The 20,743-nt window shown below is 37.6% G+C and overlaps 3 protein-coding genes across 7 annotated transcripts; 2 read left to right on the top strand and 1 right to left on the bottom strand.

Annotated features, from left to right (window-relative positions):
• The first annotated feature begins 415 nt into the window (after positions 1-415).
• Positions 416-2,012, top strand: LOC112574882. Of its 4 annotated transcripts, none has more exons than XM_025256227.1 (2): positions 416-629; positions 956-2,012. In XM_025256227.1, exon 2 carries the CDS (start codon positions 968-970, stop codon positions 1,601-1,603), a length of 636 nt encoding a protein of 211 aa, XP_025112012.1. In that variant the 5' UTR covers positions 416-629; positions 956-967; the 3' UTR covers positions 1,604-2,012. The 4 variants fall into 4 exon arrangements, with proteins under 4 accessions (XP_025112012.1, XP_025112011.1, XP_025112010.1 ...); XM_025256226.1 differs by having other exon boundaries at positions 953-2,012; XM_025256225.1 differs by having other exon boundaries at positions 417-606; positions 953-2,012.
• A 179-nt stretch (positions 2,013-2,191) lies between these two features.
• LOC112574885 (dolichol phosphate-mannose biosynthesis regulatory protein-like) lies at positions 2,192-5,523 on the bottom strand. Its single transcript, XM_025256230.1, has 4 exons — positions 5,367-5,523; positions 3,682-3,771; positions 2,597-2,699; positions 2,192-2,292 (listed from the first exon to the last, which is right to left on the bottom strand). The coding sequence occupies exons 1-4, from the start codon at positions 5,367-5,369 to the stop codon at positions 2,243-2,245; spliced, it is 246 nt and encodes an 81-aa protein (XP_025112015.1). The 5' UTR covers positions 5,370-5,523; the 3' UTR covers positions 2,192-2,242.
• Positions 5,524-5,666: 143 nt separating this feature from the next.
• Positions 5,667-20,479, top strand: LOC112574880. Of its 2 annotated transcripts, none has more exons than XM_025256220.1 (17): positions 5,667-5,867; positions 10,408-10,514; positions 11,368-11,562; positions 12,478-12,498; positions 13,037-13,140; positions 13,532-13,585; positions 13,841-13,919; positions 14,032-14,113; positions 14,325-14,445; positions 15,123-15,205; positions 15,582-15,645; positions 15,839-15,967; positions 16,326-16,386; positions 16,609-16,726; positions 17,105-17,249; positions 17,422-17,505; positions 17,743-20,479. In XM_025256220.1, the coding sequence occupies exons 1-17, from the start codon at positions 5,812-5,814 to the stop codon at positions 17,896-17,898; spliced, it is 1,659 nt and encodes a 552-aa protein (XP_025112005.1). In that variant the 5' UTR covers positions 5,667-5,811; the 3' UTR covers positions 17,899-20,479. The 2 variants fall into 2 exon arrangements, with proteins under 2 accessions (XP_025112005.1, XP_025112006.1); XM_025256221.1 differs by lacking the exon at positions 5,667-5,867 and adding an exon at positions 9,136-9,261.
• Positions 20,480-20,743: the final 264 nt, after the last annotated feature.

The following is a 20,743-nucleotide window of genomic DNA, read 5'->3' as shown; positions in this document are numbered from 1 at the left end:
GATTTATATATGTCATCATGTCTGTTTCAACTACCGTTCGAACAAAAAGCTGACACTCCACCCCCCTTCATAATGGATTTGTAGCAGTGGTGAAACGTAGGAGCATATTAGCTATCCAACTATAACAGTCACGTATTCAGTTTTCACGAACTGTCCCTGATTTGAATCGTTATGAGCCGTTTCCCTCCCTTGCAGGTGTTGCCAAAAGTGGTGTAAACGTTGTTCAAGCAACCCCCTCCCCACCAAAACAACAAACAAACAAAAGGAGAAGCAGCTTGCCGCTTTATCGCATATCAAACATTACGGATAACGTCTCTACTTATCACGTGATTTAACCACCACTCTATCGTGTAGACATGGCGATGGGAAACGTCATCATTTCTCATGATGTCATGATTATACCGGCTGCGTGAAGGTTTGCGTCAGCCACCGATAACGAATGCTTGGCAGGTTTGAAACGTCTTGAGAGATAGATGCTCTCGCTAAACCACTGCATGCAGAACGGCCCTAAATCAGCCTGCCAGGCTTGCTTACCTGAAAACTGATCTTAGGGGACTTGTTCGCAGCCATCGACACCGACTAGTACCGACTCATCTGCCCCAACATGTACGTTACTATTGACTCCGCAGGTAGCTGTTGGGGGAAAAAAAGGTCTTTTGTAGGTTTCTTCCTACTGGAAGTGAGAGATAGGGTGCGGAGTAACATTGTAAGACTTCTTACATGTGTAGACCAGGAAACTAGAGGAAAGTTCTTTTGTTGGTGTTGTCAACAGGAAGAAGTTCGAAAATATTACAAGTTAAATAATTTTTTTAAAGACGAACCTGCAAACTATCTGTTACAGGATTAGTTTACTGATCAACTAAATGTAAAGATTTCATACTGATTATCGCGGACAAAAGCAGTGATTTTTTAATAACTTTTTTGGGTATGAAAGTTTTATCTCTTTGCTCAGCAGGTCAAAGGTCTCATGGAACACGTCATACCAGTACCGGAGTTAGTGCAGTCCCTGACGGGGAATTCCGTGCGCGGCAGGTTCATCCCCCCACCTTCCATCGGGCAAGACACGCAATATAGGTGGGGGGAGCTGTCCTCGATCGGCAGCCAAACGGACAACCATGTACCCACCATCAGCAGCAGCAACAGCAAGATGCCCAACGAGAGTCGCTGCTCCCTCTGCTCCACCGAGATGCGCGGCACCTGCAGTAATACCACCACCAGCAGCTGCCACAGCGCCCCACCCGCGGTGTCTGAGGAAGAAAGTGGTGTCCGACAGACCCGTCGGCGTCAGAAGCGGCTGACATTCCACCGCGTGGTGCGGGCCGTGGCGCTGTTAGGAGATTCTCGCGGCTCTACCTTGTCTTCCATCCGGGACGTGCTGACCCGCGACCTCGGGGTCACGACCTTGCACGGCTCGCTGGAGGGCCTGCAGCGGCAGCTGGAGAAGGGTGTCCAGGCCGGGCTTCTGATCCAAAGCCAAGGAGAGGATCTTGTTGATGGCAGGGCTTGCAGCAGCAAACAGCCGCGCTTCAAGCTGACGACCCCGCGCCCCTTGAGGAAGGTCTATAGGTACCGCGTTAGCAGAAAGGGGTCAAAGAGTAGTTAAGAAAGTTCAACAAAAGGTGAGTGGACTGGAGGAGAGAACTCACTACCTTCAATTGACAGCAGCTCCCAAAGGAAAAAAAAACTTTTCAGTGGCAAACTCGGTATGCTTAGGCGACAGCTACCATATTTCTGCGTTAATAATATTTCTTCTCGGAAGCAATCGTACAAATTTTGTATCAAAGTGAAGGTGAGGTGCTGGAAGGGGAGAGCATTGCCTCACGCAAAGCTCTGTAAAATTTTTTGATGAATTGTTGTGAAATATATACAAATATCTTTGTGGCATATTGGTATTTGTTTAATTTAAAGACTACATAGGTTTTTAATTGTTTTAAAAGTAGTGTAGTTATGTGCTCATCAAATTGTACGTGCAGGCAATAGTGATCGAACATTAAAGGGCATATGCAAATGTATGTCTGGGCCAAAACATTTGAAGGACAGAAGGGAGTGACAGCAAACAATTGTAGTTTCTTTTTTAAATAAATATTTAGGATTTTGTAGATCTTATTAATTTGTAAACATCTATACACAAATGTACAAACACACACTCTCTAACACTCACATTAAAGATATGAACAATTCTGAAACAAAGTATTTTTTTCAAAAGAGAAGTAAAACATTTATTGCACACTGCACAAGAAAATCAGCTTTTCTTCATCTTTGACTTGAATGTCACATATGACACAAAAGAACCTGAAAAAGATATATATATATACAAAATCATTTAAACCACTTCATTGAATTCCTATAATTTAGTAGTAAAGACAATCAAAGGGTAGAATATAGAATCAGGCAAAAAAAAAAAAAGGAGGGAGGAGGCAGAGTAAACTAAAAGACATCAGTTTTCTTCAATGATAATGTCAAAAGTTTGATTGTTTAATTACCTGAAAAACATGGCATCTGTAATTTCCAAAGCAAGCTGAAAATATGAGTCACTTTACGCATGCATGTCTAACACAACGGCAGAAGTCTAAACCCTCATCGCTGAGGTACTCACCTAGCAATAAAAGGGCAACTACTCCTGCAACCAGGGGACCAGCAATGGCATAGATCCGTGGCGGAAAGAGCTTATGAATGAAAATGCCTGGTTCCACAAAGGGCTGAATAAATGAGAAAAGACAAAAGAAAATTATAACAATGTTTCAGTTTCATATGATTCAGAATTCTGACTAAAAAGAAAAGTAACTACTAGCTGCCGCATAAAGAGCAATACAAATTTTGTCCCTCTCCTAACATAATACCCCTGCCTCAAACTTATCTAGATAAGATTAAAAAAAAACAAACCCCAACAACAGTGGCTTAACATGTGCATCTTACACTAACTTATATAGCACCATATCCTAGTCCTTAGGGCAGGCTCATGGCGGTTTACAGATAAAAAGACACACACACACAGAGATACATACAGACGGACGTAACATAACGTAGAATGCGATGTGAGGTAAAAGATATGTAGCCAGCAACTGCTCCCAGCGTGCACAATTCATTAGAAAAAACTGCAGTTTAGGCTTTCCATACCACAGGTCCATTCATACATAGAACAGATGTAGTAAGTAGAAGCTTTTTTCCTTTTTTTTTTGTTGCTACTCATTGGGTTGCCTGCATAATGCCTATTTGAAAATCCAAAATGAGTTTACAAGCCGTCGGAAGAATATGAGTGCTAATCCAGTGATATAATAGTTTCAAAACATTCAACTGTTTGTCATCTTTCATGAAGCGCAAAACCAAATGCTTTCGTTTTAGTGACAAAAATTGCCTAAACACTGGAGTAATCTTCAGCAGAAAATGATATCACAGGAGATAGATGTTTACTGCATGTATTATTCAATAGCATCAAATCAGTTAAAAAGTGTGATATGCAGTAGCGTAATATCTTTTCACAGAATAAAATGTGCAAGAGTTACAGATCTATAGCTCGTAGTTCAGATCTACAAAGTCATTATTAATCTGTGATGAAAGCAGATTATGACATAATTGGAAATAATTCTTGTCTGGAGATCAAATCATTGTAGATAAGCTAGGATCTATGTGATCACAAATCAGAGCAACAGAATCTTGATCATTTTCTGAAGCAACACTGACCAGCACGATGACCCAGACAGTATAGTAGATAAAGATGAATGAGGCAAAGCTGACCATCCCCCATCCAGCAAGCTGGTCATGTCCTGTTGGCTGACAACAGAGAGAAGTATAAGTGTCATTTAAGACAATGTTCATTCAAATAAGCAGCAAAATTAAAATCATTCCAAAATTTTAAAAAACTCATCATAGAATACAACTTTTCCATAAAATGTTTGTAATGCAAAACAGTTATCATCGTTCAATTTTGAATTTCTGTAGGCTTCTAATCAAAATAAACATGACAGGTTGATGCAGGTCAGTCAGTCAGAGATAAAATGATATTCTGCTAAAGATTTTTTATCATGTGATCATTTCAGTTGTTAAGGTTCTAGATGAATGCAAAATCTGTTTATCTGTTTCTATTAATTAGGTAAAGCAAACAGAGGGATATTTCCTCAAATCTGATTAAATATTTCACTTCCACTACCAAGATACATGCTTACAAATATCACCATGCGCAGAAAGAGGTCAACAATACAAAATGTCAGGACTGCACATGAATACACTTGCACTTTGAAGACCTCAGCCAATGGGAGTGATAGGACCATATGTTAATTAAGATTATCTGTGTACAAACATTACATGATTTTGACTTCTTTCTGTGTATGATGATGTTTTTGGCATATATCTAAAGAATAGAGAGGAGGTGTTCACTGAAGATATAAAGTTTATCACCATTATCTGTCACACAGATTTTTATGAGAAATTATAAAGATTAACTAAGATTATATAACACAAATCAATTATGATGAAAGTGATGAAAGAAATGTTTTAAATAAGACACCGGGTCAGTTTATTGAAGATAGACAGGATGAGTTTAGTGAAATCAAAAGAAGGCATTTAACACATTATGAAGAACCGAAAGAGCAAAAAACTCTGGATTGAGAAAGCTTGATAGGTGCCACATGGATTTCACAAAAAGGCCAACTGCTATAAAATTATTAAGCAAACATTTTGCATAATTTCTATCCATTTACTTTTATGGAATTCTTTTAACACTAATTGGATGATAATTTTTAGCTGCTATGCCCATCAAAATCTGCTGTAAACAGTCTCTTGAGTTATAGCAGCGCTACGCTGTACCATGATATTGTGTAGCTTTTTTTTTTTTTTTTTGCGAAACCCTCCCACCTGCAATCAATAAAAATAAGACTCAAAGCTAATACAACACCAACTTGTAAATGTTGTCTGCATGAGCTCAAATGGCTTTTATCTTTTATCTGAAAGTATTAAGTGATGTTTTATCTAAAAGAAGACAAATATGTGAGTATTTATTTTCACATTTGGGGTCGCCTATCTGCAGCAGACGAGATGCGCATGCAGTAGTACGTTATATGTGCATGCGTGTCAGTATGCAAAAGATGAATTGTGATTTCATTGTGATTTTAAAATGTTTTGCATACGAAATGAATGGCAGAAGCTTTATCAATCGAGTAACAACGACAATACAAGAGAACGACAAATACAGCTTTAGCTTGTGCTAAGTACACGTACAAGGAAATACAAAAATACAACTGTTCTGATTCACATTCAGTTGTTTAAAACATTAATCAACCTACATTTTCTTCTTTACAATAATACTGTAATCATAATTTTTAACAAAATATGGTTATTAATGCCTAAAAAATGCAGTTCAATCTACCAACCATCTTTAATTTGCGTTATTGAGCTGATTTCTCTGTCACTCTCATTCGCTGTAGATTTCCGATAGTTGTCTGCCCTTGAGTAAAATTTCAACCATTTGCTAGTTAATTCCCTTATAACTTATTTTTTTAACACTTAAAATGGATATTTTTAAGAATGTTTTATGTAGTACAGTTTAATGTCACTGTGATTATCTAAACAATAATTAAAATTTGTACGACGCAGAGAGTTCCCAGAAGGGCTCTAAGTTCCCTTAGTACCCTTCTCTTTTGGGGAGATCGTAACCGTATGTGTGTTATTGTTTGGGTTTGCCATTGCCGCGAACCGAGACTAAAAGACAAAAATAGAACACAATTCATTTAAGAATGGATCGAAGTTTGAGTTTCGGAAAACCAGGAAGAGTCAAGCTCTGATGAGACAATAAACTTTCTTAGTGTTCATGGAACTATGGCACAATACGTTGAAAATGAAAACGAAAGGCGGATATTTGGCAGTTTTACCAGGTACGTCCTATAAACTAGTCATTTCTTCGATTTCGACTTACTGTAGTTGTCAGCGTCCTTGTCGCAGTATAGTTCCTCACTGTGTTATCTCATATTTCTTTTTAAAAAAATTTAAAATTTAAAGTCGATCTTTCTAGTAGAATAGTCAGTCTTTCTGGCCTTATAATGATTAATAGTAATAACGCGGGAAAAGTATCAAATTTGCCGACGTCTTATTTTGGACACACTCCTATTCCTATAATGACTAGCAGAAAATAATAATATTTAAAAAAAAAATAGGCCGGAGGGATTTCGCAAGGTAGTTCATTTATGTAAATATGACACGTATTAGTACTTGCATAAACGGCTTTCAGCATGTAAGATCCCCTGATTTTCATTTGTGTGACTTGAAATTTAGATATTTATTTATTTTTGAGGAGAGAGATGCGCAGCCGTTTGAAAGATCGTATCCAAATATTGAAACCGTGTGACAGAAGGTCGCATACAGAGAAATGTTTGCACGTGCGATGCGGGCGTAGTGTGTATACCATCACTGCATACCAGATCACTCACTTACATATAATACATGTAAATGTGCATGCAGTTTTACTTTTAATTCTTTTACTTGTATCTTCATATGTTGTCTCTGTGGATCATACCATTTCGCGGTGGTTAAGAACAAGATGTACTCCTGAGTACCACTGAATGTTAGAAACAGATGGCTCCTATACTGCTATATACTGTATTTTCTTTCAGCACTGCTGTTTGCCTGCTTTCTCTCTGTCATGTGTGATACATATTAATGACTCTATGCACATACATGAACATATATTCTTTAGAAATAAAGTGCTTTCCATCCAAGTAGTAAAGAATGTTTTCTAGGACAAGCGTGATTCGGAGGCCACAGCCGTACATGTCTCACAGGCAAAACAATCAACCTACAAATGCTCACAATACAGAGATTTTTTCCCATCCCAGTCCTTAGTGAATACACTGGTCATTCAGAGCTTGATAATGTTCTATTTAACCCTTTGTACCATCTTTGGTAGTAGAGTCCTTCTATATTTATTTAGAGAAGCATATAACATGTCAAATTTGGGTCTGACATGGACTGGTCAGCAACAATCTGTTTTTTCAGTAATCACACCCTGTGATTTCTATATAATATATAATACATGTGTGTGTGCATGAACTTAAGAGACATATACCTACATATCCAAGCATACCTACCCATGAGCATGCACACACTCTTACATGCTTACACAGACTCTCTATCTCCAACACACACTTACATGCACCCAGTCATACACATATGTAAGTCAGGTGGAGCACTGTTACTCCTGAGATTACAGTTCTTGGATCCTGTTTCTTATCAACATCTCTTTTTCTGTCCTTTTTGTCCATCCATCCACTTTGCTACATTTTTCTTGCTAATTATTGTTTATGCAGAATTCTTATTCCTTAAAGGTTTAGTGGGGCATGTTTTCTTTCTAATGACTATGTAAAGCTCAGTACAACTAAGATACCAATCTAACGACTGTGTAAAGCTCAGTACAACTGAGATACTATTACCAAAATCTGGGTTAATAACCCCCCCCTCAACTCTTTTGTTCTTAAGATGATACATTGCCATGCACAGAAGGTCAAGTTCAAGACATCACAGATGCATCTGATAGCCTGTTATCTCAGTTCACCCATTGGCTAAAAAAAAAAAAAAAAATCCTTCACAATGTAATCCTGACCTCTGTGTTGTTGACCTCTTTCTTAACATGGTAGTGTTCGTAAGCATGAATCTCAGGAAGAGAAGGGGATACTTAGTCAAGTCTTGCACTGTGTTTTACTCAGTTGCTAGAAAAAAATCCATTCCACTAGGCATTTACTAATGAAAAAAATGTGGCAGTATCGCTTGATTAAGGTTAACCGAGTCAGAGGAAGCAGATAGTCAAGTGGTTAGAGCACTGGCATCTAAAGTGAGAGATGTGGTGGTTTGATATCAGTGTGGCACAGTAAGCCTTCCCTGTCAGGAATGGGTACCTGACACTATAGAGGGTTTGAAGAAGGTAAGGCATCCAGAGAGAGGAGATGGGTACTGCCGTCACATAAAGGTGGCCTCTAGGTCTCTAATATCTCACTCTCCAGTGATCTAAAAAAAATTTGGAAACGACCTATACCTAACCCAGTAAACTCTTAACTCACTGTCACTTCCAGTAATGGATATGCCAAGCACTGTATGCCACTACACTATGCATATGTAAGCAACCACATTTCCAAACCAAAAGGATTTACTTCTTGTAATGTAAAAAGCATTATGAAAACAGGAATCTTTTCATATAGATGGCAGTAATCATAAATCGATAAAATAAAAACTATGAAAAGGGTAAAACTCAGATCTTTAAACCTTTCAATATTTAGTGAGTGAGGTGTTCAAGACCTTACTGCTTGGTTCCAGCTTTTTTGTGAGGATGGTACCCATTTAAATGAGGTTTCCTCCCCCAATCCTCTGAAGAGTCAGGTACCTATTTAATAGCTGGACTGTTTCATAGGTATCAAGCTAGCAGATGAGTGCCTCCAGGTTCAGATACATGTCCTTCAACCAGTTTGTCCCCAGTAAGATTGCAGAAGTCATAAGCTTCTAAACATGAGTTCTAGTCCTTCTATATGCATAGTTTTTAATCCATAGCACGTGTGTGTAAAGGGTGGGTGGTAGGTTCATCCCTCCATTTCACCCCATCCATGGTGGTTACTGTCATCAAAAAGAGATTGTAATGTTTACAAAGATAAAAGCTCAAGTAGGCCAGTGTTATCTGACAGTAGCAGTCTACTCAGAGGTGTGCAAGTTAATTAGAACAGACAAGTGTGCACTGTACATATAATTAGGATCTGTGTCAGCATGTGGAGTAAAAAGTATACACACACCAGCCCCCGACCCCCATGTGTGCCTGTGCATACATTGATAATATCAATGATATAAATGCATACATAATCACAAAATTTTGATTGGGCTTTTTCACACATTCACATAATCTTAAATTTAGAGAATACTTTATTTTCCCAGAAATAGTGCAAATTAAAATGACAGCTTTGTCAATATCAAACTTTGTTATCATTATAGTATCTAAATTTTTCTTAATTGTGACACAGAAGAACAACTGTAATAAATGACTTACGCAGGAAGACAGCCTGTGGACTGTATTACTTTTAGTACAGTATTATGCAGACTTGTATTTTGCTGTACCACCGATCTTAGAAAGCACATTATTTTTCTGGCTATATTTAGCGTGTGTGTAATTGTATTTCTTTATCAGTGAAGTTGAGCCTAAGTGTTGTTGTGGTGCAAGTGTTTTAATGTTGAGTGGACTTTCAAACGTTCAAAAATGTTGAAACTGGTTCTGGAAAGCTCTGTTCCTTTTGAAAAGTAAGCCCAAAGCTGATATTTACTTTCATTGAAGAATTCTTCTAAGCAATTTTAGTTTTGTTTTATAAGTTCTAGATAGATTTTTATTTAGTTAGTGTAGTGTTGTTAATGTTAGTTGCCCATTCAAAGTCACCATTGTATTTGACCCAATGTTTTCACAAAATAGATGAGATGAGAAAATACTGAATAGGTGTTTGTTTTAATTATGGATCATGACTTACTTTTTTAAAACTTCTACAGTTGTATTAAGATGTACCATCTTTTTAATTGTGTTCATTTGCTTAATTTGAAAATTTCCAAAATAGACATGCACGATCTTCAATTATTTGGTTAAGGGGTTGATCTGTCAATCCGTCCATCAGTGCACCTTATTCCAAATGCTTTGTGACATTTACTTGTGTTGCATTAAAAAAGAGGGTGGGGCAGGGAGAGAAGAAGTACAAGAATTAAACAAGTGATACGTACAGTCATCAGTTGGTAGAGAGGACAGCTTTGGGTGGGTAAGATGGGCACTGTTGCTGTCCTTTGCTCAGTTTTCCCAGGTGTGATGTCAACTGTGTTTATCTCACCATTTGCACAACTTACATGTGTCACCCTGTTTGTGGATGTGGTCCATTGCTTGTGAATTATGACATGGCTTACACAGTAGAGATTTCCCACTTCTGATAGGTATTATTTGAGGGTGCATGTTGGGTACCACTTGAATGAATATGTTGGATACCACTGGAGGAAACACATAGTAAGTAACTTATCATTGGAGGGTGTATGTGAAGGACTCTATTGTAGGAAACTTTAAATATCAGAAACAAATCAAAACATTTGATTTACAGTATAATAATGCAGTGGCTTTCATTTATAAGCACACCATCCTGACCAGAAGGTAACATTTATTTATATCAAAAGCTTAATACTGCCAGTTGAATTCAAGTAAGACTGGAAACTACACATACTTATAAATGGGCTATCTCATAACTAGAGTACACTATATTAGCTGCAGATACAAAGTTGTGAGTTATCAAGTCATTTACATTTAAATTTCATGATAAAGGCATTATCTTAAAACAGGTAGAGTTTCATATTATCAACTGCTGACTCTTTGTTTTCAAGGAAAATAAAATTTCATTTCATTCTTTTGTTTTTCTTAAGAGAGTTGTGGACAGTCTTCAAGAAGTATGATGATGATGGTAAACTGAAGATCTCCAACATCCGTTCAGCTTTCAATGATCTCAACCTTTTCCCTTCATATTCTCAGGGTGAGTCATGCACATGAAATGGTTGATGAAATGGACGAAAGCTTCTGTTTGTTTTGAATATTGGAGCAGAAAGACAGCTGGCTTTTGACTGGGAGGTGAACGTGTAAATAGTGAACACTGGATTTTGTGGAAGATGAGCCAGTATCTGTTGACTCTTTACATAAGTCAAACTGTTCCCACAATGTGAGAGGAAAGGAGTGTGTAGCACTCATGGGGCAGTAGTTATAAAACAAGGGTAGGCTTTTGCTCTGAGGATAAGCATCTTGTTTACCCTGGATCCATAGTTATAAAACAGTGGCAAATGCCTTGGGGTAAAGAAACATGAAGTAATGCCAGCTGGGTCTGGATGGACATCATTTTATAACGTCAGAAGCAAGATACTTTTCCTTGAGTTCCCCATTTTGCCTTGGGGAAAGGACTTACTCTTGCTTCATAACTACAGATCCTGGGGTGTAACCTACAATGAAAACAAAATATGTAGGCAGGGCACTGTTGGTGGGAGGCTCTGTTTATTTGTGCATCATATTCAAAACTGAGCATTTGGCATAGCTTTAAAGGCTATCTTAATTTAGTTTCATAATAATAATAATAGTAAACATATTAAAATCTATAAGCATATCTTTTACAGCTGCTTTTGTTATTCTCCCACTCCACCTGGTTATTCTAGTCAATTGTGTTAATCATGTCTTATTAATTTTGTAATAGGCAAATACAAACTTATTAGAAAAGGCAGTGTGAGGGGAAAAAAGCAAGATCATTTTTAAACACAGTCTTAGGACTTGTTTTAGAAAACTGTATGTTGCAATCCATTGTAAATCTGCAGTTCCTCAATCATGTTTTAAACTCCTAACAGTCCAAGAGATGGTGCATTGTGCTGTGGAGTATGGCAGTCCTTGCATGGCTGATCATGTAACGTTTGGGGAATTCTGTGTGCTGGTGGATGAGCTGCGGCACCATTATGAAACATGCTTTACCCAGCCACTTCCACAATCCGTTCTGCCCAGCAAAGTGCAGGCTCATGGCACTGAAGGAAGACGGAAGCGAAAAGGTTTGAGACCTCTTAGTTTTTATTTTTAAAGTTATGTTGTTTTTGTTTGGACTTGTTTTTTTTTAATTGTCAGGCAAAATGCCTTAGTAAGACAGCAAAACACTGGAGCTGATTGATTCTGAAAATAAAAGTGTAGAAGGGTGGCTGGTAGTGTGGCGGTGAATTATGTTACTATTTCAAAGTCTTCCTGGTTCGCTTAGTGCTTTCTAGTTAGTTTGTGTGTGTGTGTGTTGGGGGGATGCCATAACCTTCATTGGCACCTTAATACCTGACCAGTCTAGAACTTGCCCATCATCTTCAGCATTCAAATGTTTATGTAGTCATGAGTATCACTCTTGAATTTTTGTATCCTCAATGAAATGGGCTGTGTTTTTCTAGCTCATTTGGCCTCCCCAAGAATTCGCCCTCAGGTCTGTTGCATATATGAATCTCTTGGTGCATGACATAGATATTCCACAGGAGCTCATTGGGCCTTGCGGTAAAGGTGATCCATTAGTCTGTTGTGACCTGTCCAGAGATGGAAAATTATCACATTTTCTGATCTGGACAGATAATGATAGCTGTCTGGTGGTTTGGGTGGTCTGTGCAAGGCCTTGATGATGGTCTTCATCTCTGCCAGGCTGACCTTGTTTTCATCCTGCCTAGCTTCTGCTCCTAAGTTTGCTATTCTGTCAGCCAGCTCATTACGTTCAGTACCACAGTGCACCTAGTCCCAGAATTGTTTATTATTTGTCAATTTTATTTTTACAGGTTTGGTAGTATGAAACCAAACCACCTAAGCACAGAATAATAAATTGTGCCCTGCTGTTCTATTTTAACTTTGGTGCCTTGATAAACAGTCTGCATAGGACTTGGAGTGTATGCGTCATTTGCAGTTGAAGGAATTTAATATGAAATACACCCTTTCTGTTTCAGATAGCTCATCCAATTTTCAAGGTGAGCTTTTTTTGATGAGAATACAAAATCCAGTAGAAGTACATGATCTATTTCTCTCAGTTTCTCTCCGTTTTTCTTTCTCTCACTCTTTTTTTCCTAAATCCTCACATTTTTTTACCTCTGCATAAATGTGTATGCACACATGGGAACCTATATGTACATGTAATACTGATCATCTTGTTGTGATCTTGTTGATCATGTTCCTTTGCATAAGAAATTCGAAACACAAAAAACACATAATCTCAGTTTTCTTTTGATTCTGTTGGAGAACGTTGTGTTAAAATAGTGTTGATGAGTTCGTGACAAGATAACAGAAAATAGCTTGCCTCGGTTAGCACATCTACATAATTTTTACTGATTTGAAAAGGTTGTGTTGATTGGGTATAGTCAGGTAAGAACAAGGTGGGGAAAAAAAGACCATGGGCATTTTTAAGTTTCATGTCAGTTGTGGGCTGATATGGACATATATCTCTTTCTTCATTAAGTTATATGTGTTTTGTATATACATTTATTCTTTGTGGGTTTTTTTTCTTTTAAGTGTTCCTTGGTGGATCTTGTGGTTCACCCAAAGGGCCAAGTCTTTGGCGACAGCAAGAAGCAATCCCATACCTTAAACAACATAATATTACATTTTACAATCCAGTAAGGCATTAAAAAAAAAAACAGTTCACTGGTTAAGGGAATGTTTTTTTTTAAGTAGTTGGTTTTTATAATTAATTTTGACTCTTTGATTTGCTGGCTGCTAAGGATGAAGAGAACTGAATTTGTATAACGACTGTGGAAATTTGGAATTTTTGCAGATGTATTTGCAGCTATTTTCTTTTGTGAGGCAATAAAGCTGACAAATTGTAGAGTAGGGTTTTCAGGAGAGGAAGCTTTTTTCATCAGATGTACATAGTGGGTAACTTTCAGTTTAATTGCTTTTGGTTTGTATTAGCTAACATTACCGTAGTGTGTGTGGTGGCAGTGGTGGTGGGAAGAATAACCCCTTGCATTGTATCTTTGATGAGAATTGGTCTTAATTGTTTTACAGCAGGTTAACACCTGGCGACCAGAGCTAATAGAACTAGAAGACAGGGCAAAACAGGTATTGTCTTTTTCAAATCCCATCAGCAAGTGCAGATATTAGTTGTACAGTCTTGGTGTGCACACCTGGGTATGCATGTACTGATGCACACACACAGCATGACACAATTGACACACCATTTCTGATTGCTGTCAATGGCAAAAAAAGAAAAAAGTAGTGGTGTATATGTATTTTGTATTTCTGATAAACCTGTTATTTCATTATATTGATGTTTTGGCCTCAATTTTTGATGCTGATTGTTTTGCATCATCATAGGTGGCTGACCTGCTGCTCTTTGTAATCGAGAATTGTACAAGAGCTGTTGTCTCCCTTTGTGAAATAGCCTATCTTGTTGGTAAGCATGGTCTTCCTATTGTTTATATGGTCATCAGTGTACATAATATTTAGATAATATAATTAATTTTCAAGAAAGTAATATAGAAATAAAGTAAACCATCCTTTTGCAGGTTGCCAGCGGCAAATCGTTGTCATGTTCAAAGATCTGAAAGGAGATGTGTTCTCTGTCTGCGATGAGACCATTTCAGAAAGGTCAGCTGAGTTTCTGATAAGATGTGTGCAATTAATGGCCTACCCTATGCAATGTGGAGACCACTTATGAAAACTTTTGAATTAATATTTACATTATATTTGCATAAAAGTGTTATTCATCTTTCTGCAAATGGCTTATGTGAGAACATTGCAGTAAAAAGAAATGAGGTCTTAAACTGAAAGTTATTTAAGATGAATAACATTTTTCCAGAGAAAAGGAGGATTTGCGACGTGGACGACAGGTACTCATTGACATAATAGAGCGAAATGGTATTCCAGTCTTTGACAACATGAATAAAGCCTTGGACTGTTTGTCCCTCAACATTCATCAGGTATGGGCAAGACTGCTCCTCCAAGAAGCTTAGGCACAAGAAGAAATACAAATGCCTATACATGATTTAACATATCTTCATCCACTGTATTTCCTCCATAATGCCAACCACTTTTATGTCAACATGTTATATCAACTGTAGTTGATTGAAATTTAAGTATATAGGTCTGGTTTTTAACGCATATATTTGTTTCCATAACCAGTTTGTATATTGCCAAAGTCAGCATATGGTCATTTGCACAATTAAAAATGTAGCTTTTTTCCGCAGGAAAATTGTTTTTTCCCAGACAAGAAATTATATAAAAGATGAAAACAAGAATTTACCACAAGCACCTATGTAACATTCCATTATTATAACAATAACAATAACAACAGACTTTATTAATCACAACGGGCAATTGAAACATTTTGAATCTCTGAAAAGTTTTTTATTGCTCTGTTGACTCCTGAGAAGATGAATATGCATCAAAATCCATGCATGCTACAGTTGTCCTTAAGAATGTGTGTATTGCAGATATCTTGCAAACATTTATCATTGTTCTGGCACTCATTGAATTAACACCTAAGATGTTATAGATGCTGGTCCTATGTTGTTATGGCTAGCTAGTGAGATATTTTGGAATAATACCATGTTTCCATGTTCTTGCAATGTTTCATCATGATGCTTTCTATTATCAGGGTGTTAGGATACAAGACCTGACACTTTCGCATGGTGCTCAGCCTGTGAAACATGGTCATATGCTTGTAGGGGAAGCACTGCTGTAAGTACTGAAAGTAGATTATGTCAGTAATTTTGTTTTCATGCATATATACAAGTGTGCAGTCTGCATGCTGAAGAGTGAGAGAGTGCGTGTGTGTGTGTGATGTTTACCTAGGACTGTGTGTTATGTAGACATGCAGACTTTAATGAGTGTTTTGTTTGCTTGTGCATGAGTGTTTTATTATCCATTATTTATTATGATCATCGTGTTATTTATTGCTGATGTTGATAAGAAAACGAAGGAAATAAAACAAAATTTTGTTCTTTCACTTTTTGTGTAAAATCAGACAAAATATTTTAGAAGGTGGTGTGTACTTTATGACACTACAATATTGTCTAGAGTTACTGTAACATATGTCTTCTGTTGTTTGACACAGTAAACTCCGGGAAACCTTCAACTCGATTACATGTGACAGTGAGGGCAGAATCACCAAAGACGAGGTAAGGCTTACAGAAACTCTAATGGTATGTCCAACCCTATAGTCTGTTTTGATCTCCCATTGAGTGGAAACTGACATGCTGAAGGTTTGATGAGTAGCGGTTCGTAGGTGGAATATGAGAAAAGCTCATTCTTCATTGCAATGGTTTCTTTCCCGAAGTGCTTGGTATACATGTGACATTTTATGATTTCCAGCTGCGGCTTGGCTACCGGTGTTTTACTGGCCGTGAGTTGAGTGCATCAAATTTGCACCAGAGAAGACCAGACAAGCTTTCATTCTCATTTGAAGAGTTCTGCTGTATTGTCACTGAATGCAAGCGCCAGGTGGGTGTGTGTGTCTAAAGAAAGAGTGTGTCTGTATGTTTGTGTTTGTGTGTTGGTGTGCGGGAGCATGGATGGCATGTTTTTGCATACTTTCAAGCTTGACTGCATGTGGGTTTTAAAAAATTTTTTTTGAAGTATCAATGTTTGTTTTTCAGTGTTTTATGCTGTATCTTAAAATAGCAGACATGACTCTCTATTTTCAATCTGAAAACTTAAAAATCTTTCCATTATTTTTGTGATTGTCTAGAAAAATTATAACAGATTATGAGTCTAACAAATCTGACATGTGTCTGTGATAATCTTCAAGGTTCCCAAATTATGAAAAGGATTTTTTTCATTACTTTTTTTCTACTTACAGAGGCCTTCAGTGGTGTCCTCACTATGCACTGCACTGTTTAACCCATTTCGATGGATTGCAGGTCTGTCTGAATACTTGACAATATGCATTATCATCTGCTTTGTCTCACATTGTCAACAACTATCTATACTGCAAAATTCTTGAGAGTGTAGGGTTATAACAGAGGTGTTATTTGTAAGTTTGTAAAGTAGTAAAATAAATAGCAGCAGGATTTAGGGATTGAATTCTCGTGACAGGCACAGTGATGTCAACAGGACTGACTCCTAATGCTTGTTGTTTGCAGAGAAATTTGGCTCGCAGAAGGTCACACATGCTGACTGTGTAGATGTTCATGATATCTATCTTGGTGGAAGCTGTGGAGACACAAACTGGAGGGAAGACATTGCACTTCCACTCATAAAGTAATCATTCCTGAAATTCTGACATGCTTTTGCTTCTTGAAAGCTACTTTATAGAACTGGAAAAGAATGGTGTTGTGTGCATGTGCAATTGATATGTATGTGTGTGTGTGCACATGTAGGTCTGACCACATGTTTTGGTTTTTTTGGTTAATGGTGCGAGTATGCATGGCTCACTAGAATCAGTACCACTGACCAATGAACGGTGTGGCATGAATGACACTATAACACTTAAGAGGATCATGCATTGTGTTGAGCATCTGAAAAGAAAAAAAGTTATTGCAAATCTCTGGTTTTATTATTTTAAACTTAATTGGTGCATTTTAAGAAGAAATATTTACAATATTTTGAACCGTTGATAACTTATTTTGTCTCTTGCAGACGACATGGCGTGTCCTTCCACAACCCGCATGTCACTGAATGGTACAACTCTCTAATTCCCATGCAGGTTGCAGAGAGAGAGAAGTGCCGTCTGATGCTCTATGTCATCACAAATACAACACGAGCTGTTGCAGCTATGGTTGAGGTAAACCTGGAAAACATTTTTCTTTATTTTTTTTCGGTAGTGTGACCTTCAGTGTTGTATTTTTGTAGAATGGGACTTTATTGTATATATTGTGGCATGGTTTTTTTCAGTGTTTCTATTGAGGCAATCTTTCTTATTTTTTCTTATCTTTTTTTTCCCTTGTTGTTCTCAGGCTGCATATTATATTGGTCTTGGCTGCCGTGTGGTTCTGTGCTTGCAAAAACTACAGCCTAATATTCCTATCAGCAGTGAAGAGGTGGGTACAGAGAAATCTAGTTTTGTAGATCTTCAAAGAGTGTTTTTTTCCTGCAGTATTTCTCTCTTCTTTTTTTTTTTGAAGTGGCAGCAAAGAAACTGATAACTAAATAATAAATGTAAAAATCATGATTCACACAACAGTTTTACATATCAATAAATATACCAAATGAAAAAAAACATCCTAATTGTCTCTTAGATTCTTTTTTAAAATTACTGTATTGATTCATTGTTACAGGTAACCCATTGTGCACTTCAGGATTATAACCGGGGTCGTGCATATCTGAGTGACATGGCCAGCCGTGAAGGTGTTCCTGAGTTTGAAGATGTTGCCGAGGCTGTAGAGTGTGCCATAAACCAGATAAATGAAATGCACAGCTTGCAAGGAACATAATGTAGCTTTCATACTTTAGGATTGAAAGGATTTACTTTTCACATCTCCACCATTTTTTATCAGATGAAACATGCAGCCACACTTGGTGCTTTGATAAGCACTTTGGTCTGTATTCTGCAACACTGACACAGACCGTGTGTGTGTGTGCACGGGTACTTGAAAAGTAAGACTGCGAGCAGTGTCTAAAAGGTGATGCATTTATAGGCGAGGACTGCAGAGTGTCCTGTGCAGCACCTGGAGTTGAGCAAACTTTGTATAGGGGGCATTGTGATCATCTTTTTGTGATGTCTTGTAGTCACCAAGCTTCCTTTGTTTAATTTGCCATCGAAGTGTGATCCTTACTCAGAGTCATTACCTGGACATTCTTCTGTATTGCATTTGGTAGTGATATTTTTCCAGGCCATCTCCTACCTCATATTTTCAGCGCTACTGCTTGCTGAGAACAGTAAAATAATGCTTACCATCTTATGTATTTAGGACAGATCATCTTCCTTTCCCCATCCAATATCTGATTAGGATTTTCTTTTTCTTTTCTACAAAAAGCAAGAAATATGCAGAAGCTGGAAAAAGCTGAGTCATAAAGCAAGATGTCTATGTCAAGCAAATAATATTGGCTGTTGGGCAGGCAAAAATGTGTTAAGCATTAGATGTTTCAAGGGGTGTGAAATAAGCTATTCAATGATACTGGGACAAGATGCTTCAAACCATCAGCAAAATAAAATGGTTATGCTGTCAGATTAAAAACAGATATAAGAAGGAAATAATTGAGACGTATTAAACCTTTGAGCTGATTATTGTCTAAGAGTAGATGGAAGCAGTGGCAAATACTTGCGAGGAACCTTTGCAGCCTGCAACTACAAGTGTTGTAAGAACTTTGGGGTGGGGGGCAGAGATACCGAAGAGGCAAGAATGTGTCATTTAAGGATGGAGTTTACACCCCTAAAAGCCAAGCATCTTCCTGCGCCACTGCAAGGAGTCAGGAGGGTCGTTCTTTAACTTTCACAGGTTGATGCCAGCCATCATTCCTAAAAAGAGTTGCATTAGTTGAAATGGTTTTTTTTTTTCTTTTTGAAATGTTTTAAAATGGATTGCTCATGCATTTACTGGATGAAATTGAGATTGCTCCATGTCGATTTGTGTGTGCAAGTCTCCTTGATATGCATTGTGCTGTTGTGTGTAGCAGGTTGACCCAATCTTCCTTTCATCTTCAAAAGGTTGAATAAGATTCCCATAACTCATTTTATGACGATGTGACAAAACTTACAGGCATAAATAATCCTTGGAATTCATGCCCTTCTCATGTGATCAGTGTCACATTATCTGTGTGCACATTTTGTTTACAAGTAAACTTTTTTGGAGGGGGGAGGGACAAGGAAGTAATATTCTAGCACTTTATTGTTTAATAAATCTGGGAAGTGTATTAAGGCCCCTGATTTCATTAAATCTACAGTTTTATGAGATTTTACACCATTGATGTTTCCATGTTGCTGCACTTCGCATGACTGGCTGCCGACCTTCACTCTAACAGGAAAAAGGCATACCATAAAATTACAAAACAAAAGCTTAAGATGGATCGCTTCCTTAATTTTCATGTGTTAACATCAAAGCACCCTATGCAGGAAGAGGTAATCAGCAAGTGATGGTGGTGGTTAAATCAGCCTGCTACACAACTATCTAGTGCTGAAACCATTGTGATCACAGACTTCAGATGATGCATGTGTAGGACAGCATCAGGAAGCATTTCCAATGTACTTGACCAGCTTCGTTGAAAATTGAAAGGTGCCTTACCTGTGGATCCAAGCTCGCTAAGCCAGTCATTTTGAAATAGCCAAAGTTTAAATACAAAATTCTTTGTCAACAATAGTTTATACAATGCTGTCAGAATGTAGAGATCAAGTGTGTGACATGGAAAGAGATCTGTATCTTCATCTATTTAGAACAAATTATTTTGAGAATGACTAAGATTGGGTTAACAATGCTCTTTTGGTTTTTGCTTTGGGACATTTTAAGGTTAAGTCTGGGAGTCATGAAGTCATGAAAATGATTGTAGCATTGCAGTGAAGTACTTGTGAAATAGCTTGTAAACGCCAGTGGTGAATGTCTAATGTGTACCTGTTATTGCTTTCATTTTGATTGGAAGCCTTCACAGTATACATATGTGAAGCAGATATGATTATGTTGCATGTTTGCAAAACAATTTTTTTTTGGTGTGTGTGTGGAGGGAGAATGGAATGTGTCAGACAGGCAAGATCTGTAGTGTAAATCACACACATTCTCTGTTGAAAGCCATCAATGGTGCTCAAATTGTATTATGATCTGTGATGCTTGAGAACCTGGGACTTTTGAGTATCTTAATTATTGTAATTTTCTTATCCTTTGCAAGATTTTTATCTTTTGAGCAGTACTCGATTCACTTGTGCCCTTACTTGTCCCCGTTTAGCAATTAGGTCTTGTATAATTGTGTACATAAGCATTTCTAATGTTTTTGTAACTTTTTTGCAATGTGGCTTTAAATGATTAAAACACTTTTTACAAAGCAGAAAAGATAATAAAAAGCCGTGGTCGTCTTGAACTAGCATAACCAGTGTTTCGACTGTCTGCATGGGCTTTCATTAGGAACATTTTTTTAAACACATGTACACAGATATCTAGAGAGAAAAAAAAGCTGGGAAAATGGAATAATTGGCTTCATTAGCTTGCCCTTTGACTCTACTGCTTTAATACAGCGCTGACACACTTTATGACTAAAACCTTTTTGTTGTGGAGGTACTTTGATGTTGCCTGGCATGATCAGTACAAAAGCACAACTTAGCAGAATGTAGAGAGTGATAAATAAACAACATCA

The sequence above is a fragment of the Pomacea canaliculata genome, linkage group LG11, assembly GCF_003073045.1.
Source record: "Pomacea canaliculata isolate SZHN2017 linkage group LG11, ASM307304v1, whole genome shotgun sequence".
In the NCBI taxonomy this organism is placed as follows: Eukaryota; Metazoa; Mollusca; class Gastropoda; order Architaenioglossa; family Ampullariidae; genus Pomacea; species Pomacea canaliculata.
Note: the sequence above shows the minus strand (reverse complement) of the source record. Positions and strands in the feature narration are given on the sequence as shown.

Coding starts and splice junctions, on each gene's coding strand:
- LOC112574885 (XM_025256230.1), bottom strand. Junction 2,700..3,681: donor CTGTCTGGGTCATCGTGCTG/GTCAGTGTTGCT, acceptor TCATTTATTCAG/CCCTTTGTGGAACCAGGCAT. Junction 2,293..2,596: donor AGTTGCCCTTTTATTGCTAG/GTGAGTACCTCA, acceptor TATCTTTTTCAG/GTTCTTTTGTGTCATATGTG.
- LOC112574880 (XM_025256220.1), top strand. CDS start 5,812: ATGGCACAATACGTTGAAAATGAAAACGAAAGGCGGATATTTGGCAGT. Junction 5,868..10,407: donor ATATTTGGCAGTTTTACCAG/GTACGTCCTATA, acceptor GTTTTTCTTAAG/AGAGTTGTGGACAGTCTTCA. Junction 16,387..16,608: donor CCCATTTCGATGGATTGCAG/GTCTGTCTGAAT, acceptor TGTTGTTTGCAG/AGAAATTTGGCTCGCAGAAG.
- LOC112574882 (XM_025256227.1), top strand. CDS start 968: ATGGAACACGTCATACCAGTACCGGAGTTAGTGCAGTCCCTGACGGGG.